This window comes from Poecilia mexicana, unplaced genomic scaffold, assembly GCF_051168715.1.
Source record: "Poecilia mexicana isolate PSO_F unplaced genomic scaffold, ASM5116871v1 scaffold_3, whole genome shotgun sequence".
NCBI classification, from domain to species: Eukaryota; Metazoa; Chordata; class Actinopteri; order Cyprinodontiformes; family Poeciliidae; genus Poecilia; species Poecilia mexicana.
This window is the reverse complement of record NW_028263372.1, coordinates 28,092,930-28,111,843: the sequence shown is the minus strand read 5'-3', so window position 1 is coordinate 28,111,843 and position 18,914 is coordinate 28,092,930. Positions and strand designations below refer to the sequence as shown.

General features: G+C 38.9%; 1 protein-coding gene across 1 annotated transcript in view; it reads right to left on the bottom strand.

The window, feature by feature from the left end:
• The window catches only part of LOC106920151 (collagen and calcium-binding EGF domain-containing protein 1-like), a 38,132-nt gene that overhangs the window by 5,411 nt on the left and 13,807 nt on the right, over positions 1-18,914 (bottom strand). The window contains exons 3-10 of the mRNA XM_014991006.2: positions 5,774-5,826; positions 4,517-4,651; positions 4,139-4,276; positions 3,278-3,411; positions 2,993-3,098; positions 2,134-2,273; positions 1,263-1,298; positions 566-601 (exon numbers count right to left, since the gene is read on the bottom strand). Coding sequence (XP_014846492.2) covers positions 566-601; positions 1,263-1,298; positions 2,134-2,273; positions 2,993-3,098; positions 3,278-3,411; positions 4,139-4,276; positions 4,517-4,651; positions 5,774-5,826 — 778 coding nt within the window. The remainder of the gene's footprint in view (positions 1-565; positions 602-1,262; positions 1,299-2,133; positions 2,274-2,992; positions 3,099-3,277; positions 3,412-4,138; positions 4,277-4,516; positions 4,652-5,773; positions 5,827-18,914) is intronic.

Below are 18,914 nucleotides of genomic sequence, written 5' to 3'. Positions count from 1 at the left end.
ATCATGATTGTGAATATATGCATGTTTTAAACCATATTGTAGAACATGGTCAGTACAGTGGACACCTATTCAAAACTCTGCATTAAGGTTACTGTTTTTGACTCTAGATGTTGCTGCATACACTGCCACCTACTGGGAAACCAGTGTACAGACAATTTACTGAAACTTGCATGGCCCAAAGGCAGTCAGAAATACCCAAGTAATTGCTAGGTACAGATTTTTTTACTGAGTGGAAATCCCAGTCAATCGTTTTTTCAATTACAGTAAACATCATGCATCACTGCCTACATTTTATCACACGATTCTACCATTATTACTTTTATTCAAAAATCTCCAGCGGTAGTTATTTTCTCAAGCTGATAGCAAATGGTATAAAACACCTGTAGGGAATGTAATTGGACTATGGCAATATCTCAGTAACAATGAGCATGGTGTTAGTGATAGGGTCAGCAGATGCCTTTAAAAACAGGAAGGATTGGGATGTGGTGAATGTCTGATTCCAGATTCAGAAGTAGCAGAAGAGGCTGAGGATTTGAGATCAAGGAATTCACTTGGTTATACTCACAGGGGGTCCACTGGGTCCTGGAGCTCCTCTGTCACCCTGTTGGCAGGAAACAGCAAAGATGAACCAGTTTCTCTCAACTCCTTAGAGACTGAACGTGGTACAGAGTATATTATCACACATGCAGAGTCAAAGTGGCTAAAGATTAATAAGAAACAGTACCAATCCAATAATGCAAGCTATCCATCTGTGCTCACTAAATATTAAAATTAAACACATAATTACAATTTATAGGTTTGATTTGGTTGGACCAGCCTAAATGTAATCCACATGAAGTCAACTGAATCAATGGAACTGGTATAATATTTACTCATTTATTTATTGTACGCTTTGCTAAGAATCAACAAATGACTTTTGTGGAGAACTGCTGCCGTTGTACTGCAAATAAAGTGAATACACCTGAATTGAGTTGGGCTTTTATTAAGTAAGTATTTAGTAAGTAATTGTACACAAAATGGACCTAATGGTTGCTAAGTAAGGATCTGCAAGTTATGCTGTTCAACTCAGAGTTTGTGGTTAGTGTTTATATGCTAGAGGGTGATTTATTTATTTTTTTATACAATTTTATGCATTATATGGATGTAGAGCAGTCAGATCATTGCATTAATGCAACAGAGGCACCAGATGGCGACTGCAGCTGCACATAAATGCAGAATCAAGAAGAGATACAAAATTAAAAACAAACATCTACTTTCACAACCTTTAATCCGTCTCTTCCTGGAGCCCCGGGCGGTCCCTGTTAAAATGATAAGGACATGGTATTTCTCAGCAATTTTGACTTTATTAAAACATATTCACCAAACGAGCACAAATCATCCGCTGTGCAAGTAGAGTTTTTTCTGTAGCTTTGTCACATACAAAGCAGCCATATTGGATTTTGAAGCGGTGGATTGACTTATACCCTCCCTGATCTTCCTGCTGTTCCTTGGTCTTCTAAATGCTGTTACGTGTCTTTTGGATTTTATTAATCAGTCTCAGATTAAGGGAGTCAGGATACAAATATAGCCAGAATTTAAAGAATTGTATTCATAGGTTAGTTTGAAAACTCTGAATTCATTTTCCTTCTACAGCAATGCAAAATGAAGTGTTTTCCCATCACACAAAAACCCAGTGAGACATATTGAAGTTTATAACTGTTGTAGCCTAAATGTGGAAAATCTTTAGGGAGATGAATATTTTTTAAAAGCAGTGTATTTTGCAGAGAAATCTTGTGGCATCCTTCTCCACAAACTCCACAATGAAATCCTCAGTTCTTTAAAAGACTCAAAGATCTGACTTGTTTTATTTTACCTGCAATGATCACTGAAATGTGTGTACTAATGGAGAAAACTCCTCTCTCTGTTTCAATGTTGTTCCATTGTGCCTTGTGAAAGGTTGCAAATGTTTTATTGAAATATAAAGTAGTGCATGTGAACTGAAGCAGAAAGAATATGGACCTGGGGTATATAAACTCATTATGTACTCTAGTTTTATGATATGCAGGTGTGTTTGATTACGGTTTTGATCTAATGTATATTTAATGTTCTGAATTAGTGACCTACACCGTAGATTTTATTTTTTATTTTTCTTACCATTGGTCCCCTGCGGCCCCTCTTTATGTGTCTGAGATCAGGTTCTGGTCCCATGGGCCCCATGTCTCCCCGTGGACCCCTTGGACCAGGTGGACCTCTTTCCCCTGGATCCCCATTGCTTCCTGGTTCTCCTGGGTGCCCTGTTGAAGACAGGCAGATTTTATTTAATGGAGGAAAAGTAAAATGGAGGAGTGGGTGGCAATATTAAAGTAAAAAAAAAGTGCCACTCTAATTTGTCTAAATAAAATCATTTTCATGACAACTACTATGGTTTTAATCACTTCCATAAAATGTGGTAACACTTTATTTGAAGGGGGCTGAATAAGACTGACATGACACTTTCATAAACATGACATAACATGTCATGAACATGAATAAGCCTTCATGAATATTTATGACTGTTGTCATAAAGCGTCATTTGGTAAATTATGACACTTTTAATACAAAGTTGACTTTATCCAAAATGTCTTTGTTATGACAACTTGACATAACCAAGAAATCATTACTGTTTAAACTTTACCTTTAATAACATAAAGTTACCTAATTTTTAAAGTGAAATCAGTAATTATTTTATAACAAATTTATATCAGCAATGATTTATTGGTTAATGTCAAGTTGTCATAACAAAGACATTTTGAATCATGTCAGCTTTGTATTAAAAGTGTCATAATTTACCAAATGACGCTTTATAACAACAGTCATAAATATTCATGAAGGCTTATTCATGTTCACGACAGGTGTTATGTTTGTGACAGTGTCATGTCAGTCTTACTCACCCCCCTTCAAATAAAGTGTTACCAAATGTTTTGCATATGTAGCGTTTGAGTTGTCACAAGCATCCTTGTCATTTCATTCTTACCTGGGAGACCAGGAGCACCTGGAGGGCCAGGTAATCCAGGAAGACAGGGGCTGTCCGTACTTTTTCCTGCTCGAATCGGCTTGTTGTTGTTTGCCAGTCCAGATACCTGCAAACATACCAGAAGATGAATATGTTTTTGGAAGCATCAGCTGTCTCTGCTGCCTAAAGTTAAATTCGAGTAAGAGTCATCTTAAGCCATGACATTAAGCTCACTTGTCATTCCTCAGCATAAAATTAAAATGTTCTTATGATATCTTTGGCTCAAGTGCTTTAAATGTGGCCTACCTGGTTGTGCGACTGTGTGTTTCCCAGCCGCAGCTTGAGTTGGAACAGGCTGCTTTTCATGTTCATGAAATCTTGACACGTGAACGAGCAGGAACCAGCACTCATCAAGGTGTCGGACTTTCCCGAAGAACTCACTGCACGACAAAACAAACATTCTTTATCTTCTGTTTGGTGAAAGCCGCCCATTTAAACAGGATATGCACTACTAATGTTTTTGTAAACACGACTTTGAGTCAAAAGAATGAGGCGAGTTGCTACTTGTGTTTTAAAGAATCTGTAAACAATGCAGGTTCATCGTCGTACTTTTCTCAGGATTAAGTTCCCAAAGGTAAGAAGTTTTAAAAATGCACAATCTTGTGTTTTCCCAAATACGAGGAAGGTTTCTCCATTGCATTTTAAAGGATCTCTGTTATTTTTATTTTAGAATTATAATGTTCAGGTTAATTGTCAAATGTAGTCCAAATTCCTTTAAAAAAAAACTGGGAAATAGGCCTTTATTTTGGCACCATTTAAAAAGTTTTAAGCCAGATTTCAACTTTAGTATCACTAGTAGCAAAGGTGCATAACCTTTACAAAGCTGAAACTATACAAAACCCTGAGGGGTGTCACAATTTTTCCTTCAATGTTCTGTGAATGGTAAATCAAACCTAAATGTAGTGCTCACTGGACATACAAAGGTACAAAACTTATTCAGCGCACAACTGAGAGATAAAATTGAACTCTGGTGTGACTCATAACAACAGTCAACTATGGGCTGTAGATAACAATTATCAAGTGGAAGAGACAAACAATATATGCCAGAGATATTTTGTATATGTTTAAAGTGCTCAGATCAGTTTCAGAAAACATATGTCAACTCACAGTTGTGCACTAGGATACAGGACCGCTGGTCTGATGCCAGGATGTAACCGGTGCGACAGCGGCACAGAAAGCTCCCAACTGTGTTCACACATTCATGGTCGCATAGACTTTTACCAGAGACCTCACACTCATTGATGTCTGTAGGCAGATCAAAGCATGCAAAGAGACAAAGAGAGGAGGTCCAGCTATAAACTGCGACATGAAAACCAATAAAAATCACCAAGATGTCTGATATTTTACATGCATAATATAATTTACACAGAAAGAGGCTGTGGAGGCTGAAACTAGAGGTGTTCATTGTTCAAATAAAATCAAAATTTTTGTGTTATTAGAGACAATACATTATATGTAAACTAAGAGAGAGAGAGCCATACTGACCCATGCAGTAGGGAGACTGGTGGGTGCGGTGTCTCTCCCTATTGAAGCGATAACCTGGGTAACATGTGCAGACGACTCGACCAAAGTTGTCTGTGCACTGCTGCTCGCAGGGTGACGCGGCGCAGACATCCACACCTGAAGACGATAAGAGAAGACCGACTCATCTCACTGCTGGGAAACGCTCCAGCAGCTCATGGAAGAAAATATCAAGCCAGTCAAACTTGCACGACTTATTAACGAGCTAAAATCCCCCTTTTATTGTGTCACACTACAAAGATTAGAAGGGAAAAAAAATGTAAAATGAAAGAAGTATATGAGTACTACAACTAAATACTTTAATACTTTAAGACTGTTACCGCAGTGTTGAGCTGGTTAGTGTTATTTCAGCTTAAAGCGAACATGAAATCTACAACCTGACCCCTAAGGGCCTCATTTTTGAAACTGCTGCTGCCTTTAACTCTTTAGATTTTGTGTAACAGAGCCAGACAGTAATGTTTACTTTTCTGAAAGTAATATTCTCCCGGTTTATGTCCATGACATTTGATTTCACCACAATGCAGATTTTATTGAAATCACTCCATTACAAGCGCTTGTTTTCAGCCTGGAGGCACAGCACCATCTAGTGGCTGATGCAAAATAGAGTTAATGCATGTCACAAATAATGTGAAAAAATGTCCTCCTTTAAATATAATAGAACTAAGCTAAACTTCAAAGTAGCCTTGATCTATAGTTCATTAGTATTTCTGGAGATCTTCTAGAGGTTTTATTTGAAAATTTTAAATGTCTTAATTTACTTCCTGACCAATTTCAGAGAAAGTAAAGAAAGTCCTCTGACCCTTTCAGCATAGTTTACACATGAAAGACTGCCTCGTCTAAAACATGTTGTAAAATCACAACCGAAAAATTTGAATATGAGTTCTGATATGCTCATTTGTTAAATTTAAAGCACCACGGAAAATTACACCCAGCTATTAAACATTCTTTTCATTAAGCACACCTTTCTACATTAACATAATGTATCTTAAATGTTTTCATTAGCTGCAATCATCATATAGAAATAAATGCTGCAAAACATCAGCTTGCGTCTGTAATCTGCAGTTAGACAGAAATGTGCATAAACTGAATAAAAAAACGCATCACTTTTGTTTCCTCTCAGACAAAACTTCTCTTGTTTTAGATTAGCTGGAATTTTCTGCAGTTATTTCCATTTGCTCAATTCCACATTAGTGAGAACAGATCAGTGTATGGTTTACCTACTTTCAGGTATGCACTGGCCCATCACAAACCTGAATCCATCACAGCACTTCCTCCTGCAATACAAGACGGAAGAAAATTAAATGTTGGTCCATTAGCATGATCAGGAAACAAATTGTCTTTTTCAGTAGAACTTATTCTACTGGGTGAGGTTTTTTTTTTTTGGTCTGTTCCTATAACACAGTGCATTAATTTGCAAATGATAACAGTAGGTTTTAGCATAGCTACATAACATAACTCATATTTTTAAAACTTAATTAGTCACAGCATGACAGTTAAAAAAGATTTCAAAAGAATAAAATTGCATGAATTGAACAACACGAGTATCAAAATAGGCACCATAAAGACTTCCTTATATCCAGACAAAACCCCACTGAGAAGCACATTTTTAGGCTGTTGAATAAAAAGTAAACACAGAGTAAACTGTTGTGCTAACAACTGCACTTGTGTTAAGAATAGCAGCAGAGAGAAGTGTTGATATCTCACATCTGGAAGTCAGAGGACAACAGACCACACAGAGGAATGCGTGCAGCTGACGGAGTGACCTATAGATCATTTACAGTAAAGCTGTGGAGATCTGGGGCACCAAACGCACTCATTAGGAAGTCCGGCTTGCAGTTCACTCACCCTTAAACTGAGTGAAAGCTGCTATACTAGTGGAATGTGTTTTTCTACTTTCAAATTACTGCTGTGAAAGGCATAGTAATTATCCACAAAAAAAGAACAAAGTTGCTATGGCTATAGCTTGTCTGATTTCCTATCTGTCATGAAAATTGTGCCCATCCATCCATCCATCCATCCATCCATCCATCCATCCATCCATCCATCCATCCATCCATCCATCCATCCATCCATCCATCCATCCATCCATCCATCCATCCATCCATCCATCCATCCATCCATCCATAAAATAGTAAATAAATGATGAAAACATTGTCGTCGTTACTTATTTACAGCAAAACATTTTATATATTTGTAATTCATTTATATACATTTCTGTGTCTGATTTAATTTTCATTTACTTATTTACTTTTGAACCTTCACTTATGTATTTTTTTCAGTTTTTAACAAGTTAAAACCTTCAAAATTTACTTCTTACTTTTTAGGTTACTTTCTCGTTTGGATATTTGATTTTTTATTGACTTCTCCACTTGGTTACTTACCTACAGCCCTTAATTGTCCCTTCCCTGCTTTATTAGATTCTGTTACAGACCTCCATGTACTAATTAGCCTGCCACTGACAAGCCATATGAAGAAAGAAGTTCACAACATTTCCCTCTGATTGCTGTAGGTTGCAGTTGCAGAGCATGTATGGTTACTCTCCTCAGAGAGGTGGGGGTCACAAGGGGTGGGGTGTTTTATATGAAGATTTTTTTCTTTTTTTTCTTTTTACCACAAATGATTTATAATGTTTGGAAGTGACACTCGTCCAGCCAGCCCACAACAATTCACCACACTTTACAGACGTTGCAGCTGGAAAGAAAAAGCGAGGAAGTGGCTTAGAAAGTGGCCACGGTACAAAGATTGCACATGAAACTCATGCAGACATTTGAGCAAGAGGCAGAAGGGGATTTAAAATTATGCCCCATCTACAGACCTCTCTTTGATAGGACATTGCTTTTATTGTCCTCCATCTAGCCTCCCTACAACTTTAAATCACAGTGAGTCCCCCTCTATGCCTCCTTCTTGTGAATGAAAAATAACCTATAAAACACAACGGCTGGCCTGCACTGATGAGATCCAGATGAGGGTAGCTTTAATCTGCAGCTTGTAGCTGGGAGTGTTGAGAAGGTTGGATAAGGCCAGACATGGAGGTGAGGTGGAGAAAGGGGAGGGTTAACGCTGAGATTAAGACTGACACTCATTCAGTCAATCTGTCGATCCATCCGTCAGTCAGTTGGTCTTCTGAGATGAGTTAATGTGTTACAGATGCTGAAAGGTCTTCACTTTACATGAATATAAATGTTTATCTGGTTTAAGAAGTCTGCCTTTGATTTGTATTATTTCTCTGATAGGACCACAAAAGTTTCAAGGAACAACCTTCTGCAATTTATCTCATTTTCAGTTTTTTGGATTTGTTCATTTTAAAGGGAAGATGCTGCTCCTTGAGAGCCAGAAAATTGTGCATACAGGTCTGCCTCACTCACATGTTGAGGTCACTTTGACCTGTTTCTTCTGCAGAGTTTGAGTCGTCTGGATTTCTCCTTTCCCACAATAATCCTCCCTGAAATTCTTGAGGTTTTTCTCATGAAGTGCTGGTCAAGTGGGCACTCTTACGTGCTGTGGGATGACTTTATGTGCTGCTGGCTTGGTTTTGTGTGCATGCTTCTTTCAAAAACAACAACAAAAAAAATCATTTTGCTACAGAGGTTTTATTCCATTTGCCACTTCGAATGTGGGTAGAACTGGGCAGCTATATATAATAAGATATAAGAAAGAATAAGAATCCTAACCTAAAGAAACAGAATCAACACAGTAGACTTAACTTTGACTGCATGTACATATGTTAAAGGGCATATATCTTCATTATATCATATATTCATATATTGAATAACTGAGTCTTTATATCATAAAATTGGCAAAATTGCTGGAGAACTTTTTAGAGGTTGCAAAAAAATAGAGAAAGAATCAGAGGCTCACTTTACAGTATGACAATTACTCTAATTATACAGACTTTATGTGCAACAACTTAATTCAATTGTGCTTCTGCAGCAAGACATGAAAAATGTTCACAGAGGTTCTTCATCACATATAACTGAGTTTGAGCTATTTTGAGAAATAAACCTTAAGAGACGTATCCCACAAGACCAGCAGCTGCCCCAAAACGTCTAATGGGCAGAAGAGTGGAGTGCAGGATCAACAGGAAGGTGAATGGAAACTGTTTAGAGAGCCTGTAAGCAAATTCAACTTGACATAAGCTCTGAAAAAAAGTTCAAATGAAATATAGGTTACTGTTTTGGAACTCCATCTGTGTGTGTAAAAATGTTTTCTGTTAGTTAGAAGATTTTTATTGGCATCAAATGCAGACTATTAGTCTCATTTAAAGGCAACATTACAATATTCTAATTCCCAAGTGATGTGTGAGGCCTGGGATATTATCCCGTAACGAGGTGGTGCAGCCTTTTAACATCAGTCAGGATTTATTAATTAAGCTAAGCACAACTCTAACAAACTGTCTCTCTGCCAGCGTCCTTTTCCACATCCTCTCAGCAAACTTTGTTTGAGATTTAAGACATGCATACATAGATTTAGGCCAATGTCAGCATCGTATTTCTCTGATCATTCTAAACTTTCACTGGATGTTGACATAATTTCTTTTTCTCCATTTGGTTCTTCCCTCTTCTGCTCTGACTGACATATTATTGGCCTAATGTTGCTCTCTCTTTGTGGGGGTGACCTGATGGCTCCTACCATTTCATGCAAAGGAAAATCCATCAAGTTCAGTTAGACTTAGACCAGGACATGTCCAACCTGTAACAGCTGCTTTTATATGAAAGAGTCTTTGTTGCATGATTGGTTGCATTCATTTAAGTTATTTAAACAGTGCAAGCCACTATTATCCTAAGTTAGAGTGAAATACTCTGAACGTTTCCCATTAGCTTCAGGTAACCTCGGACTGATTCACTGTTTTTGCTTAGATGACTTTTTATTTGTAGGGAATGGATTCAATCTGATCATGTATTTCTACTGAGCTGAGTCAAATAGAGAAGCTCATCTCCAGCAGGCGGATGGGCTAAGTGTAAGACCTCAACAGAACGTTACACTGGAAGAATGTTATATGTCTTATTTTGGCCCAAAAATGTAGATAACTTTTGATTTAATAGCAAAGTTTTGAACTACACTGCCTTGCATGCATAGATCTTGAAAATTTTCAGAACATTTTCAGATTTTACCTGTTTTTTACATCTTCAAACATATTTTGATACACCAAAAAATAGTGTGACAAGGAAGTGAAATAGGAAGGAAATAGTTTAGACTTGGTATCCAAATTCTCTTTCAAACCAAGCTGTTTGGAAGTGCTGGAGAACCGTGTTAGAACAACACCAGTACTTAAGATTACTGCAAACATCTTGGTGCCAGATACCACAGTGCACTATGAGAAGTCTAGTAGAGTCCATGCCTTAAAAGATCCCATAACGTAGGTGGTTGTAATGTTGTGCTCACTAGATTGTAATGGTTTTAGCTGTATTTTACCCTTTGGGGTCCAAACCTGCCTCTTTGTATGATAAAAGGTTCCAGACCCCTGGAACAACAACTGTTCACTGGAACAGCAATGCAACATGACATTCTTGAACTGAGATCAACAGAACTACTTTCATGTGAGTTCATTCCCTAAACTGACTCTTTGGACAGTATCCATTGCATCATAAAAAGCAGGACTGGATTGTTTAGTTGCCTTTTCTTTTACTAATTGTTTACTGTAAGTGTATTAGAGTGGAATGGCTGCCATGCTGAAGTAATGTATGTCTTTTTAATGCTGTTCTGATGTCGAGTTTTGGGTCAACCTGTGTGTGCATGTTTTGAAATTAGCAGCGCTAAGCCACACGCTTTACAGTAAATCAGCCGTTGAAAGTGTGTGTTAATAATAAAAACAGAATGAACATGATCAGGCAGTCCTTCTTGGCTTCTGCTGATACAGTCAGTATGGGTATCATCAACCATGACAGTTGGCTGCTGGGTCTGACAGCTTGTGTACCCAGAGCCAATAAATTACAATAAACAGAACCAAATATTCATTACATTGCGCACGCTGAGATATGCACTGTGACACTTCCATTAGCTTTGATAGATACAAATAGAGCAGAAATCTCACACGCTAACAGCAGCAGACAGCAATAATCTTTTTGATTAATGGCGGGAAAAGGAGACTGATCTGAACTTTGTTGTTTTTTTTTTCTTTATAGGTTTGATTCAATCAAACATCTAACAGACAGTTGCTAAACCAAATAATCAATGTGGATATAAATATAGCCCAAACCAATTCAGAGTATACTGATCTGCATCTCAAATCTGTCTTTTGATGTGGCCTTTTTCAAATGAATTTCTTCTATTGGTCATCTCAGCTGGTATGGAGTTGACCCAGTAAGAGGTGTAAGCAGGCTCTTGTGTAACCTCACTCTGCTGGTGCAGTTTCAGCCAAAATCAGCTTGAAAGCACGGCTAGAAACACAAAGACAAGATCCAGAGGCAGGCATGGGCCCAGATCACTTTACACTGAAGATTATGTACTTTAGAAAGTGGTCTCCTCCCACAGAGGGGATGCTCTCTATTATGGTTTCGGCTACAGCGTTGCCATGATTTATTTGAGCAATTGCAGACAGGAATGCACTAAAAAGGATATTACGGAGTAAACCCTCGCTGATTTTAACCCCGGTATATTCTGCCGTTGTCCTGACAGCCTGGGTGAAGCTTTCCGTTAATGCTGCTCTGTTAACTATGCACAACAAGCCCAATCCTCCCAACTGGCAGGCAGAGATACAGTGACGCATTTATGATCACCTCCAGTAAAATGTGTGAAAAACACACAAAATGAATCTTTTATTGCAGTGGCGCAATCTCACAGTGGAAAAATGAGAAATTAAATATTTAATTTGAGCACGTGGAAGCATTTCTGTCAATACTTTAGACACCCCCACCCAAATTGGCCATAAGACAACTCTTAGTCTTTTATAACATTGCTCAAGGTTAGAGTGACCACAGAAAAGGATATATGATTTCTCTTTGCACAATCTCTCAGAACATCCAGGTACTTTCTTCTTCTCAGCCCACAGATTTTCTGTAGGATTACGGTAGGCAGGCCTGGATGACTATGGAAGAAGTCTGATTATGTGTTGGTGAAATATTTCTGTGTAAATTTGACCATATGTTTTAGACCATTAGCCCTCTGAAAGACCTAATGATCAATTTTCTCTTTTATTATTCACTTGTTATTTCAAGCAGCCTCCATTTTTGTTTTTATACTAACCCGGTTATAACCGGCTTCTAGCGTTTGGTTTTACCGCTGGTTCTTTATCTGAAAAACTGGTTCAATCCTGGCCTCAACTTTGACCTCGGCCAGAGGAAAAAGCCAGTTAAACTAGCTGAAGGCGGGTATGTGCAGGCCAGCAACAGATCAAAATGTACAAAACTCCAAAATTATTTGTTAATTTTGACCTGCCTGGTTTAAAAAACAAAAACAACAAGAGCAACTATCTTCATCTTAAACATCACTGACCTTTCAAGTGGCTGACATAGTGGCAGAGATGGGAGTTTATCTAATATTGATGTTTAGAGGAAAGAGAAATAAAAGTAAGAAAGGAAGTAGGGGATATTGGCATGAGGAGGAGGATGGCTTTTGATTCAGGGATGACGGTTGTTGTGAGCTCACAGTGTTCCCTTGTGGGACTGCGGTGGGAGGGACACAGGAAGTGGAGCTCAGTGGAGGTCAATGGCCTCTTGACATACCAGGACAAGGGCCCAGCCATGTGTGTGCCACTTTGATGGATGCATCTAACTAATGAAGCTCATACGTGTTACAGTTAGGGCATACTGTATCCATCAGCCGAGATGTAAGTGATTTATTTGTTTTAAAACCTCCGCAGATGAAGAGAGCTGTAAAACTTGGCTCGCTGCATTGTACTGTGCATGGTTGTGGGGTGATGCATTACCCTGAAACACATTAGCATGATGAGGGAGACAAATAAGACGGGATTTTGGAGGGGAGCCGCGTCTTCATGTTCCTTTTTTGAAGTCGGTATTCGTTTCATACGCAGACAGTTTTTGTTTACATCTTTTCACCGCGTCGCTCATTTTCTGCTAGTTGTGAGGTGAGAGAAGTTTATAAGGTGCCTCAACTGTTTTCACAGTTCTCACTCAAAGCATGTTTAGAAAACCATTATTTATACTTGCATGTCCCTTTGGTTTCACAATAGAAGCAAGAAATTCAGTATGTTTGACATACATCTGAAAAAGCTCTAAACGCTAAAAATCTCTTCTTTTGTTAAATCTCAGATTTCGTCTTTGTTGAAACTCTGCAAAGGTTTTACAGCAACTTCTTCCTAAAGATGATAGGGTGTTAGCACAGCAGCAGGTCACTTCTAGAGGCTCTTTTTAACTTGTGTTAGTATACATGTGTTAAGGTGTTGAGTGCGAGCGCCTCCTCTCTGTTTATTTGCTCTGCCAGTCCACTTCCAGGGCCCAGGCCTCAGGGGAAGCATCAGACCTGCCACCTAACAGAGGAAGCTTTGACTGGTAGCACATCAAATGAGGCCTGCACCACTTTGACCAGAACACAATCCAACCTGCGCTCCTCCTCCTCCTCCTCCTCTCCGCTTCGCCTCAACACTCCAAAGATTGCAACACCATCTCTCCCACCCTTCCACAAAGTTTTCAATTCTGTATGCTCAGGCCGCAATATGAAAGTCATGAGCATAAAAGTGTTTGAACACGATAGGCCCCATTGTTTTCCAACCTTTTTTTTTTTTTAATTATTATTATTTTTGAGGGTTGCGCTGTCTCACACCAAACCTCAGACACCACAAACCATATCATCAAACAATGCTGATGACTGAGAATGATGCACTTTCCCACCAGATTTTCCTAAAACGGCGATTTGTTTTCACTAAACGTAGTGGTTTATTAAACTGTTGTGGTTTTAGGGCTGGAAAAAAAAAAAAAAAAAACTCTGGCAATATGCAAGCAGAACATTTACTGGCTTACTTGGAACATGAAGGAAGAGTTGTGCTACAGGATTGCATCATGAACATTCCCCCCAGTTTTACTTCTCTTTATAGGAACTACAAAAATCCGTCCAGACATTTAGATTTAGCGAGATGGGCTTTGCATTAGAACTACACTTATACAATCATTGGTGATATGAATAAGGTGAAAAGGGCTGAAAATGTTATTGTGGGGTTTAGGAGTCTGACACAGCTCTCCTTGTGGCCTTTGGCCTTTGTGACCCTGTCCAGACTCAATGTCTCTGCAGAAATTTGGCATCTATGACCCCTCCGAGAAATGATCCACCCTGTCCAAGTCAACAACCAATCTGTAAACACATAATGTTTGAAATGCATAACTTTCAAATGAAGCATATCACTTTTACCGCTATTTGAAGATGGAAGCTCCCATGAACTATTACATTTTTTAAGTAAACATTAGAGTAAATGTAATCGCAGCAACAGCATATAATCACCTTTTGGTGCATGTGTGGTGATCAGAGATGTTTCTCAAAAGCAATTTGAGTTCTAATGTTGAGAACCGTAATGTTTATAATAGTGACAAAATGATTGTTACTGGGCCTCGTAAGCTAATTTGAACTTGAACAGTTTACATTTTGTGCAAAAAAAGAGAAAATTTTGTTTATTTTGTTGGGATTTTATGTGACGACTTCAACACGAAATCGCACTGTGAAGAGGAGAAACTTTATAAAGAAGTTTACGAGATTTCTTGTAAAAATAAAAAGTGTGCCACTAATTACTTTTAAATATTACCAAATTTGCAAATAAATCCCCCTGTGTGTTATGTAATCCCAGTATAAACCCAGCTGTTCTGTTAAGACCTCAGAGGTTTGTTAGAGAACATTAGCAAACAAACAGCATCATGTAGATACAGCAGACAGAGAGTTGTGTTACAGTCTCATAAAGAGGATGCTCAGGGTTGTCTATAATTATCTTGAACTGATGATGAATCCTTCTTACAAGTAAGGATTGAAATGTGAAATGTCTTAACTGTACCTGCTGAAAACAATCTGATGGCTACAATTTAAACCAGGTATAAAAAATAAATTCATTCATTCAAATTTTCTTGTGAGAATATCGTGAGATTGTGTGAATTAAAGACTCTCACCTACAAGCAGAAGTATGGTTCTGAGTTTGATATCAGCTAGTTTATTAATTTGACCAGGGGCGTTTCTGTACTGTGTAGCAACTGAAAACCAAACCGCTCAAACAGAATATTAAGATGAGTCTAAATTTGTGTAACACAACTAGTTTTTCTAAGATTAAAGGTAAATTAAGATGATTTTAGTTGAGAGTCTGCAAAGTTAGAAATAAAACAGCTGTTCTAATGGGTAACAAAATGAAGGATGTTAATGTGGCTTTTTTAAAATGTGAGGCTGATGTGGTGAGCCACCATATTCTTTGTGGGAGGGAGAGTCTGTGACTCTGCGCCCTTCAGATGGAGAGCCCTTGGCAGTTTCAAGGCTTGGTTGGACACGAGATCTGGTGCTGAGACCCAGCTTGTTGATGGCTGTAAAGGAAAATCTGAAAGTAGGAGGAGGAAGCAGGGAGTCGTTGGTGATTTGTAGAGAAATGTCAGGACGAGGCTGCATCTCTGCCAGCCATTTAAGCCTCTGGCATATAGTCTTAAAGAAAATAACGAAAACGTGCAACAGTTTTAATGTTGGTGCTTAGTCTAAAACATGAAACACTTAGATTTCACAGCACTCAGCAAGTCTCCCTGACTGCGATCCATGTTCTCTTCCCACACACAGTGGTGCCGGCACCAGTGGAGGGGAGTTGGAGGAGGAGAGCTGGCAGCCTCCAGATACGGAGCTCATCCAAAAGCTGGTCGCTCAGATTGAGTTTTACCTGTCTGATGAGAACCTGGAGCACGACGCCTTCCTGCTCAAGCACGTCAGATAGCAAAGTTCAATTCATCACCCAAAGCAGAAACAGTGGGGAACAACTGTAAACCTACAAGACATGGCCATCCAAACAGCTGCGTGGAGAGCAAGTAACAAAGCTCATCTTCTGAAAACATCAGCCCCAAAGCGTGGCTTGTTGCAATGTCATGCTGTGGTGATGCCTTTTTTCAGTATTGGCAGGGAAACTGGTCAGAGTTGAGAAGACATGGAGCCAAATACAAGATAATCCTGGAAGGAAAGCTGCAAAATATTTAAAACAGGGGTGGGGGCTCACTTTCCATCAGGAAACAACCCTAAACAAACACCCGGCTGAGATCAAAGTATATCTGCGAGGCGGTCAAAGTCCTCACCAAAACCTGTGGCAAGACTTGTAAATTGATGCTCACAGACACTCTCCATCCTATCCAAGTCAGTTTGAAATATTTTGCAAAAGAATGGACAAACATTTCAGTCCCTATCTGAGGCAGTCTGGAAGAGACTTTGTCCAAATATTTCCAGCTGTAGCTGCAGTGAAAGGATGTTCAACAGACTGAGGGGCTAAATGTTAATGCACAGTACGCTTTTCAGACTTTAATTTGAAGTCCTTTGCACCCTTTCCACAACACAATTATGCAGCATTTTGCTTTAGTCAGTCACATAAAATCCCAATGAAACAGTTTCTGGTTGTAGGATGACAACAAATGTAAAAGCTTAGGGCTTTTGAACAGTTTTGCAAGACCCTATAAAATAATCTGGGAAGCCAGAGTTTAAAGTCTGATAGCTGTGTGTTAGAGCAATGTGTTTCCATCGTCAGGCACGGCAGGATTTTCTGGAAGAGCATATTGGCATGAGTAGATGAATAAAAATCCAGTTATGGACTGGCAAAGCATTTCACATTAAAACGTGAGTGACAGTGACTGAGCTCCATCCAGCCGGGGGTAAACCGGGACAGAAGGGTTATAGCAGGGTGAGTGAAGTAAGGTCAAACTAATGAGAGATCACTGATGAGGGTTTGTGAGTTTTCATGAAAGACGAGAAAAAGAAAAAAAAAAACTCTGGCAAACATTTCTACTACAAAATGTAGCTAATGCTCAAAGTGATGGACCGATAAGACCTGGAAGGTTTTCCAGTTCTTGTAAATGGTCTCACTTCGGCATTGATGTTGGAAAATCCTGGAGGTATTGCAAGATTTATAGCTGTTTTCATCTTTTAACTCCCTGGTTGTTCAGTGCCAAACAAGGACCCCTGTTCTCATGTTTCAGTTCTGTTACATGAAGCAGAGCTTCATGTATGCAGGCACATGCTCCCGGCAGTGCTTGTCGAAATCAAACAATACATGTGACAAAAATACAGTTCCAGTCTGTTATCAATTGGCTGGTGATCTGTTTTCCTGAGTAACCGACAGTGACAACAAAGCCATAAAAGGGTTGGAAAGAACTAATCTGGAGCAGATTATTTTTTAAAAACATTAAACGTACTTGTCCAGAGGGGTCTTCAGGTGTGCACTAATCAAAAAAAGATGGCCAACAAAGCTAAAGTTGTTGGGGAGGTCTGAATTTGGGTCTGCAGCTCTACGAAGACAATTAAAAAACTATTAAACGCAGGAAGCTCAACGCAAAAGCCTCAAAAATGTCCTCTCAGAGAACAAAGACGAAGAACCATGTTAAGTTCTGGGGGAAGACCTAAACTATGAATGGAGTTTAACATGGCTAAAAGAAATCTTGCGTCAAGTCCAAGTGTGAGAAAAACAGGCTTGTTAGGATTCCCACAGCTTGAAGTTTACTGGTCACGATTCAAAGTATACAGGGAGAGAGAGAAAAAAGGATAATAGAAGAGAGACGGTGCAAAAAATAAAAGATGCCAAGATGCCCAGTGGAATGTAAACAATTTTTAAGTGTATCGTGTTTGAATGACTATGAGTTCCCACTCAAGAGTTTTCACACAACAGTGAGACAACAGTTTGAGACCAGGAGACCTGAACCAAACTCGGAGCTGTCAGTGCCTCTCTGAAGTTCCCTCAGATGGATTAACAGCAGACTGCTGGCAGGTGAAACTGAACCTCTAGAACACACATGCTGGTATATCATATGTGAAAAGCATAAAAGCGCACATATGTTTACGGTTTATCAAATTTGGTCCCACTCACTGCAAGCAGACATCCGCAAACTAAGACAGTATTTGGCAGCGTTTTTATCCTCGTGAACACAGGTTTACAACCACATGAAGGTGATCTCATTCATCTGCACCTGTGCACACAAACAGGCTGAAGTCGATACACTGCGTCAAATGTAGCAAATATTCAGTCCAGACGTTCACAAGTTGTAGCATTGTAGAAATGGATCGGTGAAGAGTCTTCAAACATCTGTCTGAAGGTGTGTATTCATGGCTGCATCTGTTCTTTGTTTCGTAGGAAAATGAAACCAGGTTGTTTCAGACCTGAGTCAGACTTTTTTGTTTATTGTTTTTGTTGGTACAGTAACTATCACTAATTATATCAGTGTGGATGATATAATCAGATCTAAAGTGCAGAAAGTAAGTACTGAGCATGTCAGTGGTTTTCTCATATATTTCTAATGGGCTTAAATTCACGGCAGATGTTTGTAATGACCCCAAGCACCCCACATATACAATGAATTAAAAAGAAATTACACTATAGATTAAAATGACACATGCAATATGCATTAAATACTCAGTGAAACCTATGAAACTTTAAAACATGTCAAAGGGTTGGTAAGGTGTGATTTTTACCATGTATTTATCACAAACTGTCTCAGATACTGAAGGTTCTGTCAACTTGTTCTAGACCATCATAGCAGTTTTAATTTCCTTTCCTGTAACCAGTTTAAGGTTTTTCTGGCTAACTGTGTTTTTCTTTGTGATAAATCGATACTAGATTTTTTTAAAGGTTTTGTTGACTCTAGTATTTATCAATTTTGAGACAGGAAAACAGGTTGGGAGAGAGAGGGAAGACATGCGGTAAAGGTCAACAGGCCGGGTCTTGAACCTGTGATGCCCACGTCGAGGATTAAAGCCTCCATAAATGGGTCGCGCTTCACCGCCGTCCTCAAATCGACTATGGTTTCCTCCTCCTGTGTTTTTCATCAAGCGCTTCTCACAAATTTTTCCATCCATCCTTCTCATAATTACAACATGACTGCCAGCATACTTTTCTTATGAGAACACCTCCATACCTTGATGTGCTGACCTTCAAACTTTATTCTCGATATGTTACTTTTGGGTGACGTTCAATGTAACTCCTCCTCTAAGCACAATTCGTGGAATCGACAAAGTTCACATCTGATTTTATAAGGTCAGTCTGTCGCCCACTATATTAGTGGCTTGTCAAAATGTTTTGCAGTAAACTTTGAGCAAACTTCAGCATGCTATATCTTCAGTGTAAATTTACTTAATTTGCTATGGGTGCATAAAATACAATACTAAGGGTTTTATTTTGGAGGTTAAAATTGCTTTCTTGACATCATCATTGCACCTCAGTAAATGTGTTACTTAGATATGCTAGCTAATATTAAAAAAGACAATT